The sequence below is a fragment of the Spodoptera frugiperda genome, chromosome 31 (assembly GCF_023101765.2).
Source record: "Spodoptera frugiperda isolate SF20-4 chromosome 31, AGI-APGP_CSIRO_Sfru_2.0, whole genome shotgun sequence".
Taxonomy (NCBI): Eukaryota; Metazoa; Arthropoda; class Insecta; order Lepidoptera; family Noctuidae; genus Spodoptera; species Spodoptera frugiperda.
In genome coordinates, this window is record NC_064242.1 from 7,406,365 (window position 1) to 7,430,484 (window position 24,120).

General features: G+C 36.4%; 5 protein-coding genes and 1 long non-coding RNA gene across 6 annotated transcripts; 3 read left to right on the forward strand and 3 right to left on the reverse strand.

Annotated features, from left to right (window-relative positions):
• Positions 1-817: 817 nt before the first annotated feature.
• Positions 818-3,303, reverse strand: LOC118276207 (8-oxo-dGDP phosphatase NUDT18). The gene has a single exon (XM_035594442.2). The coding sequence runs from the start codon at positions 3,078-3,080 to the stop codon at positions 2,079-2,081; it is 1,002 nt and encodes a 333-aa protein (XP_035450335.1). The 5' UTR covers positions 3,081-3,303; the 3' UTR covers positions 818-2,078.
• Positions 3,304-3,572: 269 nt separating this feature from the next.
• On the forward strand, positions 3,573-5,626 carry LOC118276208 (ATP synthase subunit O, mitochondrial). Its single transcript, XM_035594443.2, has 4 exons — positions 3,573-3,741; positions 3,819-4,073; positions 4,954-5,145; positions 5,395-5,626. The coding sequence occupies exons 1-4, from the start codon at positions 3,715-3,717 to the stop codon at positions 5,548-5,550; spliced, it is 630 nt and encodes a 209-aa protein (XP_035450336.1). The 5' UTR covers positions 3,573-3,714; the 3' UTR covers positions 5,551-5,626.
• Positions 5,627-6,151: 525 nt separating this feature from the next.
• Positions 6,152-6,968, reverse strand: LOC118276252 (c-Myc-binding protein). Its single transcript, XM_035594498.2, has 2 exons — positions 6,803-6,968; positions 6,152-6,613 (listed from the first exon to the last, which is right to left on the reverse strand). Exons 1-2 carry the CDS (start codon positions 6,815-6,817, stop codon positions 6,365-6,367), a joined length of 264 nt encoding a protein of 87 aa, XP_035450391.1. The 5' UTR covers positions 6,818-6,968; the 3' UTR covers positions 6,152-6,364.
• A 2,762-nt stretch (positions 6,969-9,730) lies between these two features.
• LOC118276309 (T-complex protein 1 subunit theta) lies at positions 9,731-12,624 on the reverse strand. Its single transcript, XM_035594571.2, has 6 exons — positions 12,433-12,624; positions 11,480-12,037; positions 11,025-11,399; positions 10,656-10,882; positions 10,359-10,554; positions 9,731-10,259 (listed from the first exon to the last, which is right to left on the reverse strand). The coding sequence occupies exons 1-6, from the start codon at positions 12,490-12,492 to the stop codon at positions 10,038-10,040; spliced, it is 1,638 nt and encodes a 545-aa protein (XP_035450464.1). The 5' UTR covers positions 12,493-12,624; the 3' UTR covers positions 9,731-10,037.
• Positions 12,625-13,779: 1,155 nt separating this feature from the next.
• LOC118264287 (uncharacterized) lies at positions 13,780-17,053 on the forward strand. Its single transcript, XR_007707501.1, has 2 exons — positions 13,780-15,486; positions 16,704-17,053. It is a non-coding gene; the product is annotated as an uncharacterized LOC118264287 (long non-coding RNA).
• A 1,301-nt stretch (positions 17,054-18,354) lies between these two features.
• On the forward strand, positions 18,355-23,838 carry LOC118281254 (uncharacterized protein K02A2.6-like). Its single transcript, XM_035601834.2, has 2 exons — positions 18,355-18,529; positions 19,867-23,838. The coding sequence occupies exon 2, from the start codon at positions 19,879-19,881 to the stop codon at positions 23,308-23,310; it is 3,432 nt and encodes a 1,143-aa protein (XP_035457727.2). The 5' UTR covers positions 18,355-18,529; positions 19,867-19,878; the 3' UTR covers positions 23,311-23,838.
• Positions 23,839-24,120: the final 282 nt, after the last annotated feature.

Below are 24,120 nucleotides of genomic sequence, written 5' to 3' on the forward strand. Positions count from 1 at the left end.
GACAAGCTTATGAATTTTTCATTTTGCAAGATATTTGTATATTGAAAAGGTGTAAATAAGTTATGCACCTAAACAATAACACATTAATTGACTAAATCAAGGATGTCTAGTTCGCTGTTCACTGAAGATATTTGTAGATCTCCTGGGGGATTTCATTAATCTTTGGCTCTCTAAATAATTTTGGTATGTTCTTTTAATTTTTCGTAACGTGGGCTCTGAGCCTGACCATCAAAATTTATTAAAGTTTGCTAATTTTTGAGTTCTCCATGCACTTGCAGTATTATTTAAATATCTTCAGATTATGAGGCTGAAAAACCAAGACAAGGATATGACTGCTTAATAATTTCACTGAACGAAACGAGCCAGGTACTACAATTTAAAATGCTATACAAGCTCTTAACCAAGTTAAGATGCTATAAATTGAAGTTGTTGCCCAGTTTTGAATTGATTATGGTATTTTCATATTTGTTTAGTTTTATTTGTAAATAGAGTTTTCAAAAGGAAATCTGTTGAAGACAAGAAAAAGATTGGAATATATTGAAAAGTAGATTAAACTACTTTCATGATGGTTAATTTGTTGAACTTTTATTGTATTATATTGCAAACTAAATTAACAATTTAAAATGTAGTGAACCTACCTATGCAATTACTGTTATCTAAAGCATTTTCCGATTTTAGACTTATTAAATTATAATTATTTAGGTTACATAATATTCGATTTTTCTAGTCAATGCAATGTTTTTTTATCGCTTTAATAAATCATCAAATAAATTTCGTTGTTTTAATTGCCCTTTGCATAATACAAAAGTAGAAAAACTATTTTTATAAACATTTATTTAAATTAGTAAAGTAATAAACAAGTATAGCATGATTATTTGTATAAAAAAATAACAAAAGAATGATATAATAAAATAAAGCTTTAAAGTGTTATATAACCAGCTGGCTACATAATGTAAATAATCTAAATAAATCATAACATCTTTGTCAAAATCCTATTGGATAACTAATAACAAATCTGCTTGGTCATTGGTGTTAGGTAGCTACCACTACTGCTGAGACAGACTGTTAAGAAATAGTATTATGGCTTACAACCACTGTTTCTGTCTAAATATTTTCTCAAGCATTTTAATAAAAATAATTTCTATATAATTTTAATCCTTTGGCCAAGCAGATATTTAACTCAAGTAAGTACAGCTGGTACAGGTACTATAAGACTAAATTATACATTTTATGTAATTTTAAATTAGTAGATCTATAACAACTATCCTATGTTAATAAAACCTTGGAATGCCACCATTTGTTAGACTATAAATACAAAGAATACTGAGGAGAGTACTGTAGGTATCATAGGTACCAATTACAATTATATTTATTCCTTGATTAAATAAGTTTAAGAGTTATAATTAACATGTAAACAAATCAGATCCATTTTTTACTAGGCTTGTGATGATAGATGTGTCTGCCCGATTTAATAAACATACCTATTAAATTGATTACAATAACTATTATGTTGTTATTAAAATGACAATTTATAAGCCACATCTACACTAAATAACTTCTCACTTTAATCAAATAACGAGTCTATGTCGTTAACCCTATATACATGAGTTCATTGCCTCCATTTATCATTATCTACATTATTGTAATGATTTGTAATATTTTTTTTAAATATTGTGGTCAAGCTTTCAAGTAATTCGTTTTCTTTTTATTATTATTGGATCTGAAAAAGTCTGTGTATATACTTATGTAAACAACAGATCTAGCATTTTCAACTTTCATGATTTAACCTAAATATAAGTAAATGCCTATATTAATGGACGGATAAACATTTTAACTATGATAACAATTGAAGAATAGAGTATTATAGAATATGAATAAAATTAATTGTCATGATTTGATAAATATCAGTGTTAACAGATACATACAATTTTCAATTAATTTAATTTTCTCTTGTACTTAACAAATGGCCAATATCTAAAATGACCTCATTATAAAGCATGTGACTATTTTCAAACAGCACAAAATTGATAAATTAAGTAGAACTGTATCTGTGAACACTAAATAATAAAGTGTTGGTGTTAACGAACAACATGTAACTCTACCAAAGAATTTTTTGAAGTAATAATGGAGAGTAATCTACTTTCATCACCATGAGAAACCTCTTGCCAGACACATTTGCCAATGAGTGGCACCTCTTCAAGTGGTGCCCTGAATGCAACAAGTAGAGTAAGACAACAGCCATCAGCCACAGGGTCATGTTCTAGGTTCAATAACCCCAGGGGCCTGTGCTGACCCACATCAGCTCCAAACATTTCAACCATAAACCTCCTCAATGTTGAATGGAGGCTTTTACCAGGATTTATTTCACATGTTGGAAAATGTATTGCAGTTTTCTCACTTAAAAGTACATGCAACTTGTTAGTACTCCTCTTTTTTATTACCACAATCAACCTCAATAAATCTTTGACATGATGAATGGGTGCTGGCAAGATTTCTTTGTGCCAATGACTCTCAGGACTTCTGCTATAATATGACTGTGCTTTTTCAATGAGATGTATTATATCATTAGATCTTAGAGAGATTTCCTGAAGATTGGAGATCCACTTAGCTTGCAGTGATTCCTTGTCTGCTCTAGCTGGTGTTTTTAACTCACCACCTATGACTTCACCTGTTAAAACAAATCTGTACCACATTCCACCTGCAGTCTCAACCACTAACAATGTAGTTGGAGTACATATAAGTCCTGTTTCTTCAAGCACCTCTCTGGCTGCAGCCTGCACAATAGTTTCACCTTTTTCCATTCGTCCTGCTGGTAAATACCACTTGCCTGCACAACTCTCTTTTGCTTCTTGCATCATGAGTACTTCATTTGATTGGTTTACGATCACACAAGCTACAACGTAAGTGACGTTGCTGCCTAGTACCGGTTTGAAATTAGAAGGAGTGGTAGGTGTAATACCTTGAGACTCGGCAACGCAATTTTGATCAGCAATAGTAAAGTCGCATATGGTATTGTCTTCACCATCTAAGCCCAAGCCATCAAGTAATTTATTTATATTTAAGTCCACTTGGCGCGACATAATTACCTATTTTCTTAATTCCTGCCTTGCCTTTAACTTAACACTTCGCCGAATTTACTTTATACGTCTTTTATTTTATAGAAATAATTCAACTTAATTTATAACTATTACATTAAAGATTTTTCTATCAATGAGCGTGATTTATATGTATTGGAATTTTGTAGTTTTGTAGTACGTTGACGACACCAACACGTTTGACGGCTCTACTATATGTTTAACTTTTTTTTTACTACATTACATTCACTTTACGTCATTCATAAGCAGTGTGTCTTGTAAGAAAAAATGTTTATTACTTCTTTAGCATTCGTTGGTATTAAAACTTGACTCTGGTCTCATATACGGTATATGTATGTGATTTATTTATATATAAATACAAAGGAAAAGTTACAAAACTTCCCAATATTGAGTTTCCGATAAAAAAATCCACATTAGTAATAATTACTATTAACTAAAAAGTAAGCTATAGGCTTTATAAAATAATGGCAACATTTTTGTATGTTTCAATGTCACTGTAATCTATCAGATTTGACTTTTGACAGGTTCTGGCGAAAAGTGACCGATCGAAGCCTGGTGCCTGCCCTTCACATATAAATTAACAGTGTTTTAAATTAATCTCACTTTTCCCTATATCATCATGTCGGTCACAAAGGGAAACATGCTGGTGAATGTTTATAAAGCTTAATAAGTTAAAATATGGTTTAATTAAATTGAAAATATAAGTTACGTAATATTTTGTAGGTTCGTTCCTTGAGCACGTCGGCTGCGGCAAGCCAACTCGTTAAGGCTCCAGTCCAAGTTTTTGGTTTGGAAGGCAGATACGCATCTGCTTTATATTCTGCTGCTACAAAGAACAAGACCTTGGACGCCGTTGAGAAAGAACTGTCTCAGTTCCAACAGTCAATCAAGACTGATGCTAAACTGAAAGAATTCATTGTTAACCCAACTCTTAAGAGAAATCTGAAGGCTGATGCTCTAAGACAGGTCGCCACTCAAGTAAGTATACATTCATTATAACTTTGTCTAGTTTGTAATGTTGTATACTCCAACAGCAATTAGTTAGAACATTTTTATTATGGTCTTCAAATTAAATTCAAATAAGAATTATTACAATTTAGTCAAGCATCTTTTTCAAACATTTAATAACTATTACATCAAACAGAAACCACAGAGAACTACTTTTTACGATTTCAAACTTCGATTCCATTATATTCAAGCGTCTATGGTTTTTATATGTTTTTATGGGACATTCACATAAGATTTTGTAGGTAGATACAAAATTTACTTGTTAGTGTATTCTTTTGAATTTAATAATTTGTCTTTCAGTGTTTTATGAATGACAATCATTAATTAATAATAGTAACCTTCAACTAGTTAAACACCAAAGACATGGAAGTCCCTTGATTGAAATGTAAACTAAATTTCATAGTTTTCTATGTAATAAGCTATACTACAAGTGCAACTAATGAGTAATGTAACATTCCTAGGTCTCAACTCGACCCCTTGGAACTAAACAATTTTGGATACATAATTAGAATATGTGACATAACATTTGACTAATTTTATATATTGTCTCAATTATTTATAATATACTTTCAATAACCAATCAAATGGTTTCCCTTAACCCATTATATGTCGGAATGCAGATCTCCACGAGACACAATGTGTTTTCTATTGTGTCTCATATACCGACAGTCAATAGGTTAATTAACATGTAAGAAGAAATTGATAAAATGTACAATTATGAAGTGAAAGAGCTATTCCAGAATAATTTCAGCTGGCGTTCCATTGTCTCAACTTACCTACCTAATGGGAGACAAACGTGACTGAATTTTTATGTGCTATAAATATTTATATTCTTTAAATATAATTTCAGGCCAAGTTGTCTCCCACAACCAGCAACCTGTTGGGTCTTATGGCTGAGAATGGCCGTCTTGACAAGCTGGAGGCTGTCATCAATGCATTTAAGATCATGATGTCCGCTCACCGTGGAGAAGTCACCTGTGAAGTTGTTACTGCCAAGCCCCTAGACCAGACCCAAAGGCAGAACTTGGAAGCTGCTCTCAAGGTAATAAATAAACATTATTATAATTTGAATTTTATTATACTGAGTTAGCTTTTAAAAATGTATTAAATGTAGGGCTTTACCCTAACACCTAAAAAAGTAATGTGAAGTTCTGTGGAGTTATTTAGAATTATTATTGTGTAAAACTAAGAACACACCTTTAAAAGATACCTTTTCCATAGAGTTAATATTAAAACAAATGTAAATATGTGTAATATAATGAATACCAAATATCTGATACAATTTTTTCAGAAATTCCTGAAAGCCAATGAAACTCTCCAGCTCACAGCCAAAGTTGATCCTTCTCTGATGGGTGGCATGGTTGTCTCCATTGGTGACAAGTACGTCGACATGAGTGTGGCCAGCAAAGTGAAGAAATACACCGAACTCATCAGTACCGCTGTTTAAATCATGTAATAATGGAACTGTAAACGTTTAGTGCAAAGTGTAATACTACTATTTAAATCAGTTAAATCATTAGATATATCTTTGTTTTATTTTATAACCAAACCCTTCACACACACTGATTTTATAACCTACAACATATTTGTCTGCCAATATGGTAATGTTATCAAAATAAACTATGAGATGAGGATATCATAAGCTCACAACACCCTATAAAAAGGTTGACTATCTCTGAAACAGAGTTTTGTGTCATTACTTTCACAACCAAATACTGGTAATGTTAAATCGCAATCACAAGTTAGTTTTTATGCAAGTATTTTGATATCAAGTAGGAAGCTTATAAGCAGTCTCACTTGAGACTGCCACCACCACCACTTGGTTATAATAACATAACAAACAGGCCTGTGTATAACTTTCTCTGGGGTAGGTCTGATCCTATAAGAAAAGTGCAGTGTGCTGGACTTTTAAAAAATTGTGAAAGATACTTTCAACCAAGTTTATTTCCAAGGCATATTCAAAACAAATAAACAGTCATATCTTTATATTTTGTAATAGGAATTAGTATCCAGTAGGTTTAAACAATGGTCACAATAAAAGAAAAATATTATAAATTGAACAAAAAATTTAATAGTACTTCTTTCGCTGCCAAATTAGATATACTTATAACAAAATAATACTCTCACAGTAATCATAACACTAAGTTATATTTCTCTAGAAATAACAAGAATATTTTTATATGAGATCATGTTAAGGAGATCTTTAATTGAACATCGTATATTAGGTATGTAGGTAATTAATTATTAATAATGAGCAAAATTTATCCTTCCGTTGGCGCTGCTTCACCCCTTAGCAAAGCATTTTCAGCTTCCAGTTCCGCAATCCGGGCTCTTGCAGCCTCTAGCTCATCATCTCCACCGTCAGTGCCTAGATGTTTTCTAACATATTCTAGAGCATCTTCCGGCTTATCAGGTTCTTCATACAAGCTCACGAGAACTTTGGTTAAAGCATCCATAACACCAGCGCGCTCAAGATATCTTCTGAATTCTTCTCTTTTAGAATCAATGGGCTACAACAAAAAAACTAATGTTAGTCCAGTTGTAGATGTATGTAACTTATTATTAATGGTTATTTCAGTAATAAGTCTTCAGAATACATAACGTTAAATAAATAGCATTGAGTTTAGATAATTGTCAGAACATTATTTTATTTTTTATATGTGTGTTTTACTAATGCATATTTGGCTTATTTTACTTACCTTATACGAAGACATTTTCCTATATTCCTTATAAACAAATCAAATCTGGGAAGAATATGAACAAAAACAGCGTTACTCCTGAGAATTGCAAAAAAACGTACGAGTTGAAGTTTGACAACTACACATCACATTCGTTTTCTCGCCCTATATTTGGTTTTTAACAGGTCCTTTTGTTTTATCATGCAAAAGCTTAATTTGAAAAGGAACAATTTCTACTATTGTTTAATTTATTTAACTTTAGAGTATCAATGAGCGTTTTATTAAGGATGAATAAAATTTATTAGACAATAAATCATATAATTTGTATCACAATCATGCAACATACCAGACAAGTATATTTTCTTTAACAAAATCATAAAGTGTCAATGTAAAAGAACTTAAAACAAAAGACAGCCTATCTGTTGTGAATGTTGCCATGGTAATAATAATACGCTAACCCTAAATAAAATATCTAAATAAAATATTTCCCCCGCGGAAATGTGGGGGTCGAGGCTTATTAAATGCTAAGACCCTTCATAACCGTGAGGTGTGCAACCTCAGGGAATATTTCCTGAAAGTAAACGAGGGTATGCATCGAGAAGTAGCAGCAGTGGACAATGGATTCACTCCACTATCTTTAACAAAAGAGAACTGGCGCAAACCTGTGGTACTAAGCGTCAATGACCGCAAGGAGGTATGGCATAGCAAGGAGCTCCACGGACGCTTCTTCCGGGCCCTTCATGGACCCAGTGTAGATTTTCTAGCGTCTGTATCTTGGCTACGATTCAGTAATCTCTTTGGAGAAACTGAAGGATTTGTCTGTGCAATTATGGACGAAGTTATCCTTACGAATAACTACCGGAAATATATTATTAAGGATGGGACCGTTGACATATGTCGGGCATGTCATAGTCCTGGTGAATCCATAAGACATATAATTTCTGGTTGTGGTCGTTTGGCTAATGGTGAATATTTGCATAGACATAATCAGGTGGCCAAGATTATTCACCAGCAACTTGCTTTGCAGTACCAACTTGTTGAGTTTGAGGTTCCATACTACAAGTATGTGCCCGATCCAGTTCTCGAAAACGGCCATATCACGTTGTACTGGGATCGATCTATCATCACTGACAGGACTATTGTAGCCAATAAACCTGATATAGTGGTGATAGACCGACAAGCGCGCCGCACGATGATAATCGATATCACCATCCCTCATGACGAGAACCTCGTGAAAGCTGAAAAAGATAAACAAATAAAATATCTTGACTTGGCTCACGAGGTTGTCGACATGTGGAATGTGGATTCGGCTATCGTTGTGCCGATAGTCGTGTCGGCCAATGGATTAATTCCCAACAGCCTCGACAACCACCTTAGGAGGCTGGGGTTGGGCGGATGGATCAAGGGCCTGATGCAGAAGGCAGTACTTCTCGAAACGGCACGTATTGTGAGGAGGTTTCTGTCTCTGGAGCCCTAACCACCGGTGGCTTGGACCATGCTCCCGCTACTGGTCGGCTCCTATTTTTATATTTTTAAATATTATTTTATTTTATATGTGTAGTATTTAAAAATGTAAATCTAGAGAATGTTAAACAAATAAACGAAATACGCTAACCCTAAATAAAAAAATAATGAAACAAAATAATAATAAGATTTTCTGTCTGGCTGTTTATGAAATTGAATGAATATCGCATTCAATAGGTTCACCCCTTATTACATAAGACTTATAACACAAATGGCAAAGAGTGAGTGTACTGTTCAGTGGCACTACGTCCCGTAATGTGCACCTCTGCCTACTCCTTCGGGGATAAAAGGCGTGACGATACGTCGCCGCGAACTTAAAACTTGTTTACGAGGAATTTTCCGATTCTTAGTAGTCAATATAAAATTTTACTTTACTTAGGCCGGCTCCACATGTTGGTCCCAACGCTCGTACCAACGTTGGGCTGCAAACTCGGTGAGGCGTACACACGTTGGCTAATAAACTAGTTCTATCCCGTCAACGCCAATGTGAAGATGTCCGATACAGAAATCGAAACTGCTCTGAGCGCGTTTATAGTAATGATGAGTGCACATTTATATTTGTTACTGAGAAAAAATAAAAAGACAATCTCTCTGTGTTAATAGTAATTGTATTCGATTTATCATAAATCGGAGCAAGAAAGCTATCCATGAGCTCATAAGCAAACCAATTTGGTTTAAAAATATCATCTGTTGATGATCCAGATCGAGTAGAGTCACTAATTTTCTTTCTGTAAAGGCGATATGTGCTCATTAACGATTCTCGCTTTTTTTAAATCTTCGATTGAGAAATTCATTCCCATATTTTGTTGAATGGTGCGCCATGCATCAGCTAATAAATTTTTATTTATGTTTTCCTTTCGAGTTGCGTCCCATATTATTGGATGTGCTTGATAAAGTTCTATAAATTCTATTACTTTTTCATTTGTCCAAGCCGGTGACGATTTTGTGGATGAGAAAGCCATTCTCGCTCGACGTATGCACTCGCTGCGTGTTGTAACAGAACTGAGCAAAGCGCCAACGTGTGGACAGATCGCGAGCGTTGGCGCAGATTCCTTTGATGAAACCGACACGAGCCGGCCAACTACCAACGCTCGCCCTAACGTTGGGACCAATGCCATTTTCTAGATCCACACGTTGGATGAATAGCGTTGGGGCCAATATTGGGGCCAACGTGTGGAGCCGGCGTTACGCGCAGCATCTTACCTGCACGGTTGAGTCGACTAGCTGGGTGACCGGCTGCTATGTAATATGTTGCAGACTTAGGTCGTCCATAGGCACGATTCTCACGTTGAGCAATTAGTTTGCAGAATTTTTCTTGCTCGTTTCTTATACTAATTTTGTAAGTCTCTTACAAAAATATTATGTAAAGTTACATGACTTTTATTCATCCACTTAATAGGAAATATTCAAAATCAAAACAACATATAAGTTAAAATAATTTTATTATTAGTAATGTGTTCATGACCGCGAATGATAGTATTGTGGAGAATATAATAATTATGCAGCGCACATTTCATATTATGAATCATAATTAATATGCAGAAAAAATCTTCACAATAAACAAAACAATTATGAAACCGAAATAAGAATTAGACCTTTTATATTTTATGTTGAAACATATTCATAACATATGTTTAAATTAAATGAAGTACTGTTAAGCTTTATTTTATTCTAAGAACTTAAAATAAAATACTTTGCGAGTTAATATTAATTGTGATCTATTGCATAAGACTTAAGATTCATCATCACTTCCAGCTGGTGCTTTAGGTTTTGGTCCTCCTGCCCTCTTAGCCATAATGATTTGGTCCACTTTAAGGATAGTTGCAGCTGCGCCGACAGCATATTTCAGTCCCCAGTACTTCAGGACATAGAGATCCAATATATTCTTTTCTTTAGCATCACATACACCATTGTTTTCAGACTCAATGTCGTATCCTGCATTTTTGTTGCCTTCCTGTAAATGCACAAATGCATATTAGATATGAGTTATTAATAACTAAAGGTAATAATCTGGATAACAATACAAATAGATAAATTAATGTATGATACCAACCTTGTGGGCTTTGTAGATGTTATTTACAACTTCTGTAGCATTTGCTCCAGAATTATCAGCTAAGGCACGAGGGATGCTTTCCAAAGCTACTGCAAACTTCCTGACTGCATACTGTTCTAAGCCTGGCAGGGTATCAGCATACTGAAGAAGTTGTTGCGCCAGTTCAATTTCTGTGGCTCCAGCACCCGGTAAGAATCTGGGAATTAGTAGAAAATTGTTAAAATGGCATTTGTAATGATAATGTGTCTAGCACAACAAAATGCTTATAAAAATGTGCAATAATGTTCTATAACTTACTTTCCATCTCTTGCAATACCCTTGAATGTGTTGACACCATCGTCAATAGCTCTCTCAATGTCATCCATATAATTATCAGTGGAACCTCTGATGACAACTGTTGAGATACGTGACTCTGAGCTCTCCATGCGGAAGCAAACAACACGGGTGTCTCCTAATTCTTCAACACCAATAGAATCACAATATCCCAACTCTTCAGCAGTGGGAGTTGTCAGTCTTGGCAGCACCTTGAATAACAAGTTACAAAGTTTATTAGTATAGTTATTATAGACAAAAAGTTATTTCTGATGGTTAATAAATAAATAAATAAATTTGAAAATAAACACAATCTACTTCAAGAGACCAGTTTGAACTCAAAAATATACTTACAGTAGCATTCACAGTCCTGGCAAGACGACGGATGTCAAACTTAGAGTTAAGACGAACAGCCATAACACCATATTTGTTCAAGAAATGTAAAGCCATATCTCCAAACTTAGCACCAGCAACAACAACTTTGACTCCAGCATCAGCAATATCCTTAATTTGTTTCTCCAATTGAGACTCTTCTCCTCTACTGAAGTTAAGGAGTTCATCAGCGGATTTGATCAAAACTGTTCCCTTGGTTTCTGTTTGTGTAATATCTACTGGGCAGGAGTACACAGCAACTTTAGCTTTTGTTGCAGAAGAAACATCTCCTTCAACCTCACGCTTGAAGACCATGCCTGAGAGGACTTCAGACTGTAAGAGTCCTGAGCCCAGAATCTATAACAAAAGAATGTTTAAATAAAATACATAGATATAAAATACTAGAATGAGCAATGCATTACTGAATCAATACATACCTTGCATATCCTCACATTGTCAACATTGAATGTAGTTTTCTCAGGAAGGATAGCAATACATGCCTTTGCAACCAGTGAAGCAATAAAATCTTCATAACCATACTGCTTAGACATGATGGATGGAGTGATTCCTTTGGTTACAGCTTCAATGCTTTTGCAATCTTTAATTTCTTCACAGACAAGGCCTGGGAGGATTTCCAAGCATTTCTCAAGAGCTTTTTCATAACCATCAGCGATTTCACTAGGGGTAACACCCAAACGTAATAGCTCTTCGGCTGCTTCAAGAAGGGCTCCAGAAAAGACTATGACAAAGTTGGTTCCATCACCAACTTCAGAATCCTGCATCTGGCTGGCTAAAACCATCAGTTTAGCAGCTGGGTGTTCTACATCCAGTTCTCTAATGATGGTACCAGCATCACTCGTCACAAATTGTTTATCAATGTGGTTGATTATCATTTTGTTCATGCCATTGGGTCCATAGGCTGAGCGAACACTTTGGGCGAATTGTTTACAGGCATTTATGTTACGGAAGACTGCCTCTTCCAGGCCAGAGAACATCTAGTAATAGAAGAAATAAACAAGATGAGCAATGAGCATTTATAATTTATTATTATTTATATAGTTGTCAACAATAATGTATGTTTTGATAAAAATAAAACATTTGAATTCGTTCAAAATAGTGGATATGACCATAAATTGGCCACTTTTATTATAAGGTTTCCAATAATTAGAAATTTCTGGCTAGAATTTGTTGATGTTAAAAAATGAGAAATTTGAGTTAAACTCGAACTTTTTAAAGCACGATCATATAGTTTTGAGACCTAAAAGTAAGTTTTACAATGCTTTGGGTCATTTTTGGAAAGATTAATGAAGTTATAATAGGAAATTAAAACAGATGAAATGGTCGGAGTGGGCGCAATAAAATTGTTGGTTATGTGTATTGATAAACTTACCCGTGCGCCTTCTTTTAACATCTGGGGTACCCCAGGAGCTTTCGGTACGTGTAAAGCCATGGTTTAGGAAACTTAAAAGCACTTTCGAAACAGAGAACTTATCTTGATTTCCTCGTGATCTGTAGAAGTACAGAAAAGAAATCACGAAGGCATGAACAATGAAAACCGGGTGCTGTGTTGACAGATGAAAAAAAAAAAACAAATTAAATGATTCATATTTTCTGTCAGTGTGGCAAATTCATAAATTATTTACAAAAGTAAAGTGCAAAAATTTTAATGAAAATGTAGGTAATTATTTTATTTGATAATATTCTGTCATTTCTTATTTACTAAAGTTTGTCAACATTCTGAGGAACACGAATGGATGCGATACATTATATGCGACAGTCTTATTCAATGCGTCAATCGTCTGCTCGTTAGATTTAATGAAATTTTTTAATCTCTTTTTATGTAAGTACTAGTTTAGATATTTTTTGCATATTTGAATAATAAAGTTAATTTGGTTCAAAGTTTTCCAACCAATGGGGGGGGTCCCATTGTAAAAAGAATATAGAAAACTAGCTGGCTTACCTCAGAGCCATTTAAGCGTAGGCTTTATTCTTTTATCTATGTATACCTATCCATCTATACTTATAATAAATCTGTAGAGAGGTCAATTCTGTACATGAAATATATTTCCAAAATAACTATCAGCGGGTGATTAGTGATCGACACTGACGCCAAAAATGCAATCAGAAAATTTTTTGTCTGTCTGTATGTTCGTTATAGAAACAAAAACCACTCGACAGATTTCAACGATACTTGGTACAATTTTATTGTTCCTCATACTCCTGGGCAGGTTATATATAGTGTAAGGGAACTTCGTCGGTTTGACGTTTGTCGAACTGTCAAATTCAATTGACAGGATAAGACAAGCGTCACTTCCGCCCACTTCCGCTCCAGACCGCACCGCGACCGGTGCATAATATCGCTTTTGAATCGTATCTCTTTATTGTTATCCTTTGTAGCCAGAAATTGGTAATATCAAGCATTGTATTTGTATTAGTAATATTAAAACTATTTAGTAAGTTGTAGAGGTGGTTTCATTCTCCTTACATCAGAAGTGGGATTCCTACCTATTGCATATCCACGTGCAATCTTTATCAATTTCTGGCTTCTTGATTCGTGGCGTAACTAGTGACGGATTACTGTGTAATTGCGTGTAACAATGGGCAAACGTGATCGTTCACGCAGTGGATCTCACGTATCCCGTGGAGATTCGTGTTCGAGGAGTCGACACTCAAAACGGCGTCGGCATCGTAACCGTCTCGCGCGCAGCCCGCGAACTCGGAGTAATTCAGTGCTACGTAACTCCTTTCAAACAATTCTTATGAGGCTAAACGCGTTAGAGGATAGATCTTCGTTAGGTACGTCGTCTAATATCGAAGTACCACCATCAAATTGTGATTCGACAGAAAAAGTCGTTGAGGCAATTCATTCTTTAAAATATGGCGGAACACGTGATTTTTACGTCTCAAATTTCGACCCGAATATACACAACGTTGATGCCTGGTTTGATGAGGTAGACCGAGCTCAAATTCTTAATAAGTGGAATGATGCTGAATGTTGGTCACGTATCGGTCACTGTCTTAAAGGCGACGCGAAATCTTGGTTAGACGAGTGGGTTACCTACTACGGATCGGTCCTGGAGTAACTTCAAACGAGATTTTAAATCATTGTGTGCGAGATTAACGTAGCGAACATTCTATACGAGGTCATGAGTACCAATTCTGATAGTTTTGTTACGTATGCTGAGTACGTAAGACGATCATTATTACGATTACAAATTGTTAAAGGGTTAAGTGACGAACTAATTAGCGCGATCGTTATGCGTTGTGTCAATGAACCTAACTTAAAAGCTGCTGCTACAAAATAAAAATCTGAAACCATGTGAGTTAGTTAATTATTTTTCTACTTTTGTAAAACCAGTCGGGAGTAAAAATGAAGGTCTCGTAAATCGAGACTGTTCACTCTAAAGAGGCTGTAAAATTACATTACTTAATACAGACCTGCTCAAAATCCTACACTTAAATGTTTTTCCTAAAGTTGAACCTATTAATCTATCTTTGAAACTGATTTAAATATGAAGGCACATACTGATGCTAGAAGTTATGGTTACGGTACTTAAAATCTTTCATAATTAAAATTGTCACATCGGTGCATATAAAACTATTGGATGGATCCCAAATCACTTTTGGTTAAGGAGCCATGTCTTAATGCTTTTGTGATAAAGTATATGGCATTTTGTTTAGTTTGCACGGCTAGTAAGTGGATTCTTTAAGCACCATTACAACCCATTACTTCATGGCAAAAGCCAGAAGTTGCTTTCATACCTAAATTAAGTTGCTTCATACCGATGTCCTGGGTCCTCTACTGGAATAATAGCTATGAGCATGTTCTTGTTCTGGTTGATGCTTTTTGTAATTGCTGTCTTATTTACCTACTGTATAGACAGTATTCTTATGAGCTACAGAAAGCATTTATAAATGCTATCTCCTTGTATTGCACTCTGCATCTTATAGATGCTGATTGTGGCTGCATGTTAGAATCAGCAAACTTTGTAAAATGGGGTAATGATTTAGGATGCTCTATTCACTACATAACTCTTGAGATGCATCATGCCAATGGTTAAGTGGAGCGGTGTTTGTACTCTTTTCAATATGTTAAGGGTTGAGACCTGTAACAGGAAGAATAAGTGGTTTGAAGAGCTGTGGCATTCGCAAAATGTCACCAAACAGGAAACTACTCAAGCGTCTCCACTCAACTTTTTGATTGGCATTGGAGGTGACACAGTATGCTGAGCACCTCATGTTTTCCCAAAGGAAGACCTTGCTATTGTCATAATCAGATCCTGGAATGCACGGACCTTATAGGGTCACAAGAATCTTGAAGAATGACCGAAATGAGTTGAAACTTGTTGCTGGGGCTTATGGAAAGGTAACTTTGCTGTGGTGCAGTTCATAGTGCCCTGGAATGGCGAATGGACTCCTGATGAGTGTGCTGCTTTCTTTGCATGTGAGTACTTGCTGAATGGCTAACCATAGCTAGTTTTGTTGAATAACTAGCCCTTGTGTTATGTGTAGTCTTGCTTAAAACCTAGACCTTGTGTTGTGTCTGGTTTTGTTGAATTACTAGACCTTGTGTATTATGTCTAGTTGGATAACTAGACATTGTGTGCCATGTTTAACCTTGCTTGAAGTCTAGACCTTGTGTATTATGTCTAGTTGGATAACTAGACATTGTGTGCCATGTTTAACCTTGCTTGAAGTCTAGACCTTGTGTGTTATGTCTAGTTGGATAACTAGCCCTTGTGTGTTGTGTCTAGTTGGATAACTAGCCCTTGTGTGTTATGTCTAGTTGGATAACTAGCCCTTATGTGTTATGTCTAGTTGGATAACTAGCCCTTGTGTGTTATGTCTAGTTGGATAACTAGCCCTTGTGTGTTATGTCTAGTTGGATAACTAGCCCTTGTGTGTTATGTCTAGTTGGATAACTAGCCCTTATGTATTATGTCTAGTTGGATAACTAGCCCTTGTGTGTTATGTCTAGTTGGATAACTAGCCCTTATGTGTTATGTCTAGTTGGATAACTAGCCCTTATGTGTTATGTCTAGTTGGATAACTAGCCCTTGTGTGATATGTCTAGTTGGATAACTAGCCCTTGTGTATTAAGTCTTGTTGAATAACTTGACATTGTGTGTTACTTGTTGAATAACTTGACATTGTGTGTTACTTGTTGAATAACTTGACCTTGTGTATTATGTCTTGTTAAATAACTTGACTTTGTGTGTTATGCCTTGTTAAATAACTTGACTTTGTGTCTTATGCCTTGTTGAATAACTTGACCTTGTGTATTATGCCTTGCTAAATAATTTGACTTTGTGTATTATGCCTTGTTGAATAACTTGACCGTGTGTTGTCTTGTTGAATAACTTGACCTTGTGTATTATGCCTTGCTGAATAATTTGACCTTGTGCGTTATGTCTAGCCTTGCTTGCGACCTAGACCTTATGTTGCTTTGTATATGACTAATTATTATTGCAATAGACCATTTATTATCTCAACAGGACTGGAAATCTTAATATTTCTTTTCAACAGGTGGAAATCAATATTTCTTTTCAACAGGACTGGAAATCTTAATATTTCTTTTCAACAGGACTGGAAATCTTAATATTTCTTTTCAACACTTGCTTGCCACTTAATATAGCTTGGGATGTGTTTTTATTCGTGCAGATCCTTCCGATGACAGAGGTGCTGAGCACTCCAGTCTTCGACGGTGAAGAAGTTGGTGCAACAACGCCTGTCGAGGACGCCAGTGTGTCAGGAGAGGCCGTGTAAGGGAACGTCGTCGGTTTGACGTTTGTCGAACTGTCAAATTCAATTGACAGGATAAGACAAGCGTCACTTCCGCCCACTTCCGCTCCAGACCGCACCGCGACCGGTGCATAATATCGCTTTTGAATCGTATCTCTTTATTGTTATCCTTTGTAGCCAGAAATTGGTAATATCAAGCATTGTATTTGTGTTAGTAATATTAAAACTATTTAGTAAGTTGTAGAGGTGGTTTCATTCTCCTTACAATAGTATACTTTTCATCACGCTACGATCAATAGGAGCAGAGCAGTGAAGGGAAATGTTGGGAAAACAGGAGAACTTATTCCATTTTTTAAGCTTCCGCGTGTGTGTTCCATGCGTGTGAAGCCTTAATGGTTAAAGCTACACACAAATCATGTATGACGGAAATGTTCTCCTTAAAATTGTTTAAAAAATATTCCACGACAGCTAATCTATCTTTTATGGTTGACTCACATAACACGTATAACTCCCGGTAGCTTAGCAGTTCGGACTGCGTGTGTCAAAAAATTCCGAATTTTTTTGACTATCTGCCATCGCACGCATCGCACGGATCGCACGCATCGGACGCATCGCACGCATCGGACGCATCGCACGGATCGGACGCATCGGACGCATCGCACGCATCGGACGCATCGCACGCATCGCACGGATCGCACGGATCGCACGCATCGGACGCATCGCACGCATCGGACGGATCGCACGGATCGGACGCATCGCACGGATCGCACGCATCGGACGCATCGCACGGATCGCACGCATCGGACGCATCGCACGGATCGCACGCATCGCACGCATCGGACGCATCGCACGGATCGCACGCATCGGACGGATCGCACGCATCGAACGGATCGCACGCATCGGACGCATCGGACGGATGGCACGGATCGCACGCATCGCACGGATCGCTCGCATCGAACGGATCGCACGCATCGGACGCATCGCACGCATCGGACGGATGGCACGGATCGCACATTTTGGCTATCGAGCCGCTGTGCTGTGAGTGCTCGGAGCTTGATTCTCGGATGCGTGCTTGTGAAATATGTTCTCTATTTCTCGAGAGGCGCTGCTCATTTTCTGGGGCAGATTCTTCCGTACGGCGTACTCGAGCTGCTCTTGTCTGTGATGTTTGCCGGGACAGTTGCGATTTCCTTTTAGGCATGATCATTATTTATTAGAAAACAAACTACACAGACTTGAAAAAAATAAATGAACAAAGAGCGACTCGACCACCGCTTTAATTATACTAAACAATCGTAAAGAAATTACAATATTTACCGATTATTTCGAAATAAACGTAATTGTTTTTTTTTTACAATTAAGAAAACCGAAACCAACAAACAACAACAACAGATTGACAATTACATTTGAATATCAACTAATGACAATGTACGCATTTTATGCGTACATTCTCTCTCTGTTCGTACAAATTACATATTTGCAGAACGCCATCTATGGGTGAATAGATAAAACATCCGCGCAAAGCGTGTTAATTGTGCTAGCGACATTTAGCTTTTTAGTAATTGTAGTGTATTGGCTGAATAAAGGGTTGCTTGGTTGTCTCATGCGCCTACGTCACGGGTCAGTCGTAGACCGACACTCGAACGGAGCGGGTGTGTGTAGGACGATTGCACAGGTGTCGTGGTGTTGGTGAGCCGTAAAACACTCCAGGAAGCGGGACATTACATGTGGCGACGAGGAAAATAGTAAGTATACATTGGTAAAAAAAAAAAGGGGGAAAGATAGGCGATACGCTGCAGTAAACAAGTGACGTCATTGCCAGAGTACTTTGCCTATAATTTACTGTGAACTGGTTGTTTTAATTATTAGCTATTTATACCAAAAGAGTGGTTTTTTTAAATATAAACGAGGATTTAACAGTAAATCGCTATATCTATGCCAAACATTTGAATGTGTCCAGCCGTTTTGGCGCGAGTAACATACACACACACACTTAAAAGTCTTCACAATTATTGCATTATTAGTAGGATTAAAACCTTACGATGAATATCTTAAAATGTGTTGTTTAATTACATAAACGACAATATGCACACGAAATAGATAACACAAGCTACTTTTTACTACAATCATTGAAGGTATAAGAAACTTAAATTCATTTGTTTACGTTAAGATGCGCCGGGCTTTGACGTCATCACTTAGGAATGCAGATCGACTGATAACGATGTTAGAAACAATCAGCGATTTGTTTGTGTGAAATAACACTTGATGAGAATTATTAAATAATGTCATCTGATTTTATATAGCTTCCTACATAAAAATAAATAGTTTTAAAAATTAACTATAATATCATGTGGACTTAGTTAAAAATACACACCAAAGTCAGTTTATGAGTGTTATGGCTGTTTTTAAGAAACAAAATATTAAGTTAACTTTACATAAGTATACAAAATAGTTAAAAAACACTACATTGGGCCTCATTTACAAACTTCTGCGATTATTGAGCTAAGAATATAAACAAATAAATACCGATAGGTTCAGCAAGTTAAAATACGAATACATTGAATGTACGATTGTTTCGTAACACCTACCCGCGTAGTCACGTAGTGGGAGAAATACATTGTATTATGCTTGTATTTAGTTATGTTCCTATTTGTTTACAAAAAGAGCAAGGTTTAAATACAACCGGTGACCGTTAAATCGGTAGGTACCTGTCTACCTAACTAACGCAGATTAAATTGGATCTGTTATACTAAATTGATTAATACTATGTGGCTGTGATTAATATTGATAAATAAAAGGGAGTATCTACTCAAAGCAGTTGGAACTGAACTGATCATTAAATTGATACCAGTAAATAAAACAAAAGCCTTACAATAAAATTATTATTGTATGAGGTTAGTAGGTACTAACTTAGCAGATTAAAATCTGATAATTAAATTTATATGTTTGTTGGTATGGACAGCTTAAGTAATATGCGGATAAAAAATTAATCCGATCATTAGATTGATACGAGAGGAAACTTATAAGATAAAATTTAACTGCAGATACATAGATATCTGAATCATTAAATTGATTATTCCAGGTCGCCCCAAAGATGTCACTTCTTTCACTGGAAAAGTTCGACTGCAACGGTGAATCTACCTCAGTGGGTGCACGATGGGAGCGATGGAAACGAGCACTATTCATTTACCTCGAAGCGTCTAACATTGACAAAGACATAAAGAAAAGGGCCTCCCTTCTACATTTCGGCGGGCTAGACTTACAGGAAGTATTTTACAACATTCCTGGGGCTAATGTCGAACCAACTGAAGGCGAAGACGTATTTGAAATAGCAATTTCAAAACTTGATGCCTACTTTGCTCCAAAACAGAGCAAAGTTTATGAGAGACATACATTCAGGCTCCTTAAACAAGAACCTGACGAAAAATTTGAAAAATTCGTGGTGAGACTGAGAAAACAAGCTGATAAATGTCAGTTTGCCGACAGAGATGAAAACATTATCGACCAAATAACGGAAAAATGTTTCCTACCCGAACTGAGGAAAAAGATATTACGGATTGGGGATGAAATTACATTAGAGCGAGTTATTACCGAAGCAAATACTCTTGAAGTTGTTAATAAACAATTAGAAGAGTTTAAAAATCCACTAAAATCAAATGAGAATCAAGAAGTAAACAGGATGGATAGTAAATTTAAAAGGGACTTTGATAAATCAAAGAATGTTCGACATGGATGCGGCAGATGTGGTAATCCTAGACATGCTGGAAATGATGAAAAATGCCCGGCAAGGGATAAAGAATGCCTAAAGTGTGGTCTTAAGGGGCATTTCAGACAGTACTGCCGAACGAAACGGACGGTGAAGCGGAAAGTGGAAAGGGAATATAGACATGAACAAAAGAAAGGTCGTTTCGACAGGGAGAAGAATGAAGTTAATGAAGTGGGTGATTCTTCTAACAAAACAGTACATAGAGAAGGAGATACTGAGTATGTTTTTCATATTGACGACGATGTGGAAATTAACTGCACTATTGGAGGAGTACAGACAAAGATGTTGATTGATTCGGGCTGCAAGCAAAATTTGATTACGGAAAAGACTTGGGAGATATTGAAGAAAAACAAAGTTAGTGTGTATAATCAACTTCCAAATCCCAATGTTACATTTATGGCCTATGGTAGCTCCACACCACTGAAGATAAAAGGATCATTTGAAGCTCAGATTAAAGTAGGACTAAGATCCGAAAACTCAACTTTCTATGTTGTTATCGATGGCACTAGAAATCTTTTAGGGAAAACCTCAGCAATAGCGTTAGGAGTTTTGAAAATTGGATTGAATGCAGAAGTTAATCAAGTAGATTTCCAGATTTTCCCCAAATTTAAAGATGTATTAATTCACTTGCCAATCGATCATTCAATCCCACCCGTATCACAACCTTACAGGAGAATCCCTATACCTTTAGAGGCTAAAATTGAAAACAAAATTGAAGAACTTAATCAAAGGGATATTATAGAGCCGGTAGTAGGTTCTTCTAAGTGGGTGTCCCCTGTAGTGCCGGTACTGAAAGAAAATGGAGAAGTACGCCTTTGTGTTGACATGCGCCGAGCTAACGAAGCCATTGTACGTGAAAACCACCCATTGCCGACAATGGATAAATTGCTACCTAAAATGAAAAATGCAAAAGTATTTACAAAATTGGACATTAAAGACGCATTTCACCAACTTGAAATAGATCCGGCTTCCAGACACATAACTACCTTTATAACCAGTAAAGGCTTGTTCAGGTATAAGAGACTCATGTTTGGCATATCATGTGCCCCAGAAATATTCCAGAAAACATTAGAACGCATGCTTTTAGGTTGTGAAGGTGTGGTAAATTACATTGACGACATTTTAATATATGGAAAGGACTTGATTGAACATGATTCGCGATTAAAAAAAGTAATATCAGTTTTGAATGAAAATAATGTAGTGATAAGAAATGACAAATGCTGTTTTAGAATGGAAAAAGTGAACTTTCTAGGACATGAGTTATCAGGAGAAGGGGTAAGACCATTGAAAAAGTACATTTCTACAATAAAAGAATTTAGAGCACCTAAAACTACTGGAGAGCTACAAAGTTTTTTAGGTCTTGTTAATTTTGTGAGCAAATGGATACCTAACTATGCTACGGTAACAGAACCTCTTAAAATCCTACTAAGAAACAAAACAGGAGATCGAGCGGACATAACCGAAAACTGGGGATTAGAACAAAAATCGTGTTTTGAGTCGTTGAAGGAAATCATGACAAATATTTCTAGCTTAGGGTATTATAATGTTAGCGATCGTACGATTGTCATAGCAGATGCTAGTCCTGTGGGTTTGGGTGGAGTTTTAGTTCAAACTAATTCCAAAGGTGAGCCCAGAATTATTGCATATGGCCACAAAACTTTAACTGACTGTGAACGTCGTTATTGCCAGACGGAAAAAGAAGCGTTAGCTCTCGTGTGGGCGGTGGAACATTTCCACATATTCCTTTATGGCAAAAGATTTGAACTCATAACAGACCACAAGCCGTTGGAGGTAATATTTGGTCCCAAATCTAAACCATGTGCAAGGATAGAGAGATGGGTTATGCGCTTACAATCGTACGACTATAAAATAGTTTACCAACCAGGGAAAACTAATATCGCAGATTCATTGTCTAGACTAAGCAAAAATGCGGAGAAATCCCGGATAAAATTGGAAGACAATCACATTTGCCAAATCGTAGAGTTTGTCCGACCTCGTGCTGTTTCTCTTAAAGAAATAATAGATAGCTCAATGGAAGATAAGGAAATACTAAACGTGAAAGAGGGTTTATACCAGAACATATGGAACGACGACGTGAAGTTGTATAAAATCTTTCAAAATGAACTTTGTTTCCATGAGGGTATATTATTGAGAGGAATGAGAATTGTGGTTCCCTCGGCACTCCGTAAAAGAGTTTTGGATGCAGCTCACGAGGGACATCCCGGTATTGTGTCAATGAAGGCGAGACTTCGTACGAAAGTCTGGTGGCCTAGATGCGACAAAGAGGCCGAGAATATTGTAAAAGCCTGTAAAGGATGTACTCTTGTATCTGCACCATGTCCACCAACCCCTATGAAACGGCGTGAGTTGCCAGAAGGGCCTTGGATTGATATTGCAATTGATTTGATGGGTCCTCTTCCAAGCAGTGACCACCTATTTGTTGTAGTCGATTATTACAGCAGATATAAAGAAGTGAAGATTTGTCGTAAAATTACCTCTACTGAAATTGTAGCCAAACTTAAAGAAATATTCAGTCGATTAGGAAATCCAATTTCAATAACTGCAGATAATGGAAGGCAATTCATCAGCGAAGAGTTTAAATCATTTCTAACAGAAAGGAACATAATCCTTTTCAATACAGTACCATATTGGCCCCAACAAAATGGAGAGGTCGAACGACAAAACCGTGACATACTTAAACGTCTTAAAATAAGTATAGCTGAAAATAAGACTGGAAGGAAAGTTTGCTGGATTATTTAACTATGTACAACAGCACACCACATTCTGTTACTGTAAGAACCCCATCAGAACTTTTCTACAAAAGGAAGTTTAGAGATAAATTACCTATGGTAAACGATACAATGGAGAGGACAGCACAAGACACTGAGGTTAAAGATAGAGATCAAGAAAGAAAACAAATGGGAAAAGAAAACGGAGACAGGAAACGGAAGGCTGGGGAGTGTGATTTAATGCCAGGAGACAAAGTGTATATAAAAAATATGAATAAAGAAAATAAATTAAGCTTAGACTACAATCCTGAGACACACACAGTGGAAAACACGAAAGGAGGAGATATCACGGCAAGAAACGATGAAACCGGTCAAATTAGAAGAAGGAACGTTGTACATTTGAAAAAAGTTCAAGGGGTATGGAGCGTCTGCCAAGATCGAAATGAAATTAATAACGAGGAAATAAATGTCGAAACTTAATCCTAGTGCAGCTTCTTAAAACTTTAACTTCATTAATTATGTTTGATTCATGTAAAATCCATTATATACATAAAGCATAGTATAAGTTTCATTTATAAATATTAAGAGAGATATAATCAATAAAAACAAATAAAACAAAAAAGGGATGTAGTGTATTGGCTGAATAAAGGGTTGCTTGGTTGTCTCATGCGCCTACGTCACGGGTCAGTCGTAGACCGACACTCGAACGGAGCGGGTGTGTGTAGGACGATTGCACAGGTGTCGTGGTGTTGGTGAGCCGTAAAACACTCCAGGAAGCGGGACATTACAGTAATGTTACATTATCTCGTAAACTGTATGACCTATTGACATACTGTAAATG

Excerpts from the sequence above, each read along its gene's own strand:
- LOC118276207 (XM_035594442.2), bottom strand. The coding sequence starts at position 3,080 with ATGTCGCGCCAAGTGGACTTAAATATAAATAAATTACTTGATGGCTTG.
- LOC118281254 (XM_035601834.2), top strand. The coding sequence starts at position 19,879 with ATGTCACTTCTTTCACTGGAAAAGTTCGACTGCAACGGTGAATCTACC.
- LOC118276309 (XM_035594571.2), bottom strand. The coding sequence starts at position 12,492 with ATGGCTTTACACGTACCGAAAGCTCCTGGGGTACCCCAGATGTTAAAA. Across the intron at positions 11,400-11,479 it reads ACAATGTGAGGATATGCAAG|ATTCTGGGCTCAGGACTCTT; the intron begins GTATGTATTGAT and ends CTTTTGTTATAG. Across the intron at positions 10,883-11,024 it reads CCAGGACTGTGAATGCTACT|GTGCTGCCAAGACTGACAAC; the intron begins GTAAGTATATTT and ends TTGTTATTCAAG.
- LOC118276208 (XM_035594443.2), top strand. The coding sequence starts at position 3,715 with ATGTCGGTCACAAAGGGAAACATGCTG. Across the intron at positions 4,074-4,953 it reads TAAGACAGGTCGCCACTCAA|GCCAAGTTGTCTCCCACAAC; the intron begins GTAAGTATACAT and ends ATATAATTTCAG. Across the intron at positions 5,146-5,394 it reads ACTTGGAAGCTGCTCTCAAG|AAATTCCTGAAAGCCAATGA; the intron begins GTAATAAATAAA and ends CAATTTTTTCAG.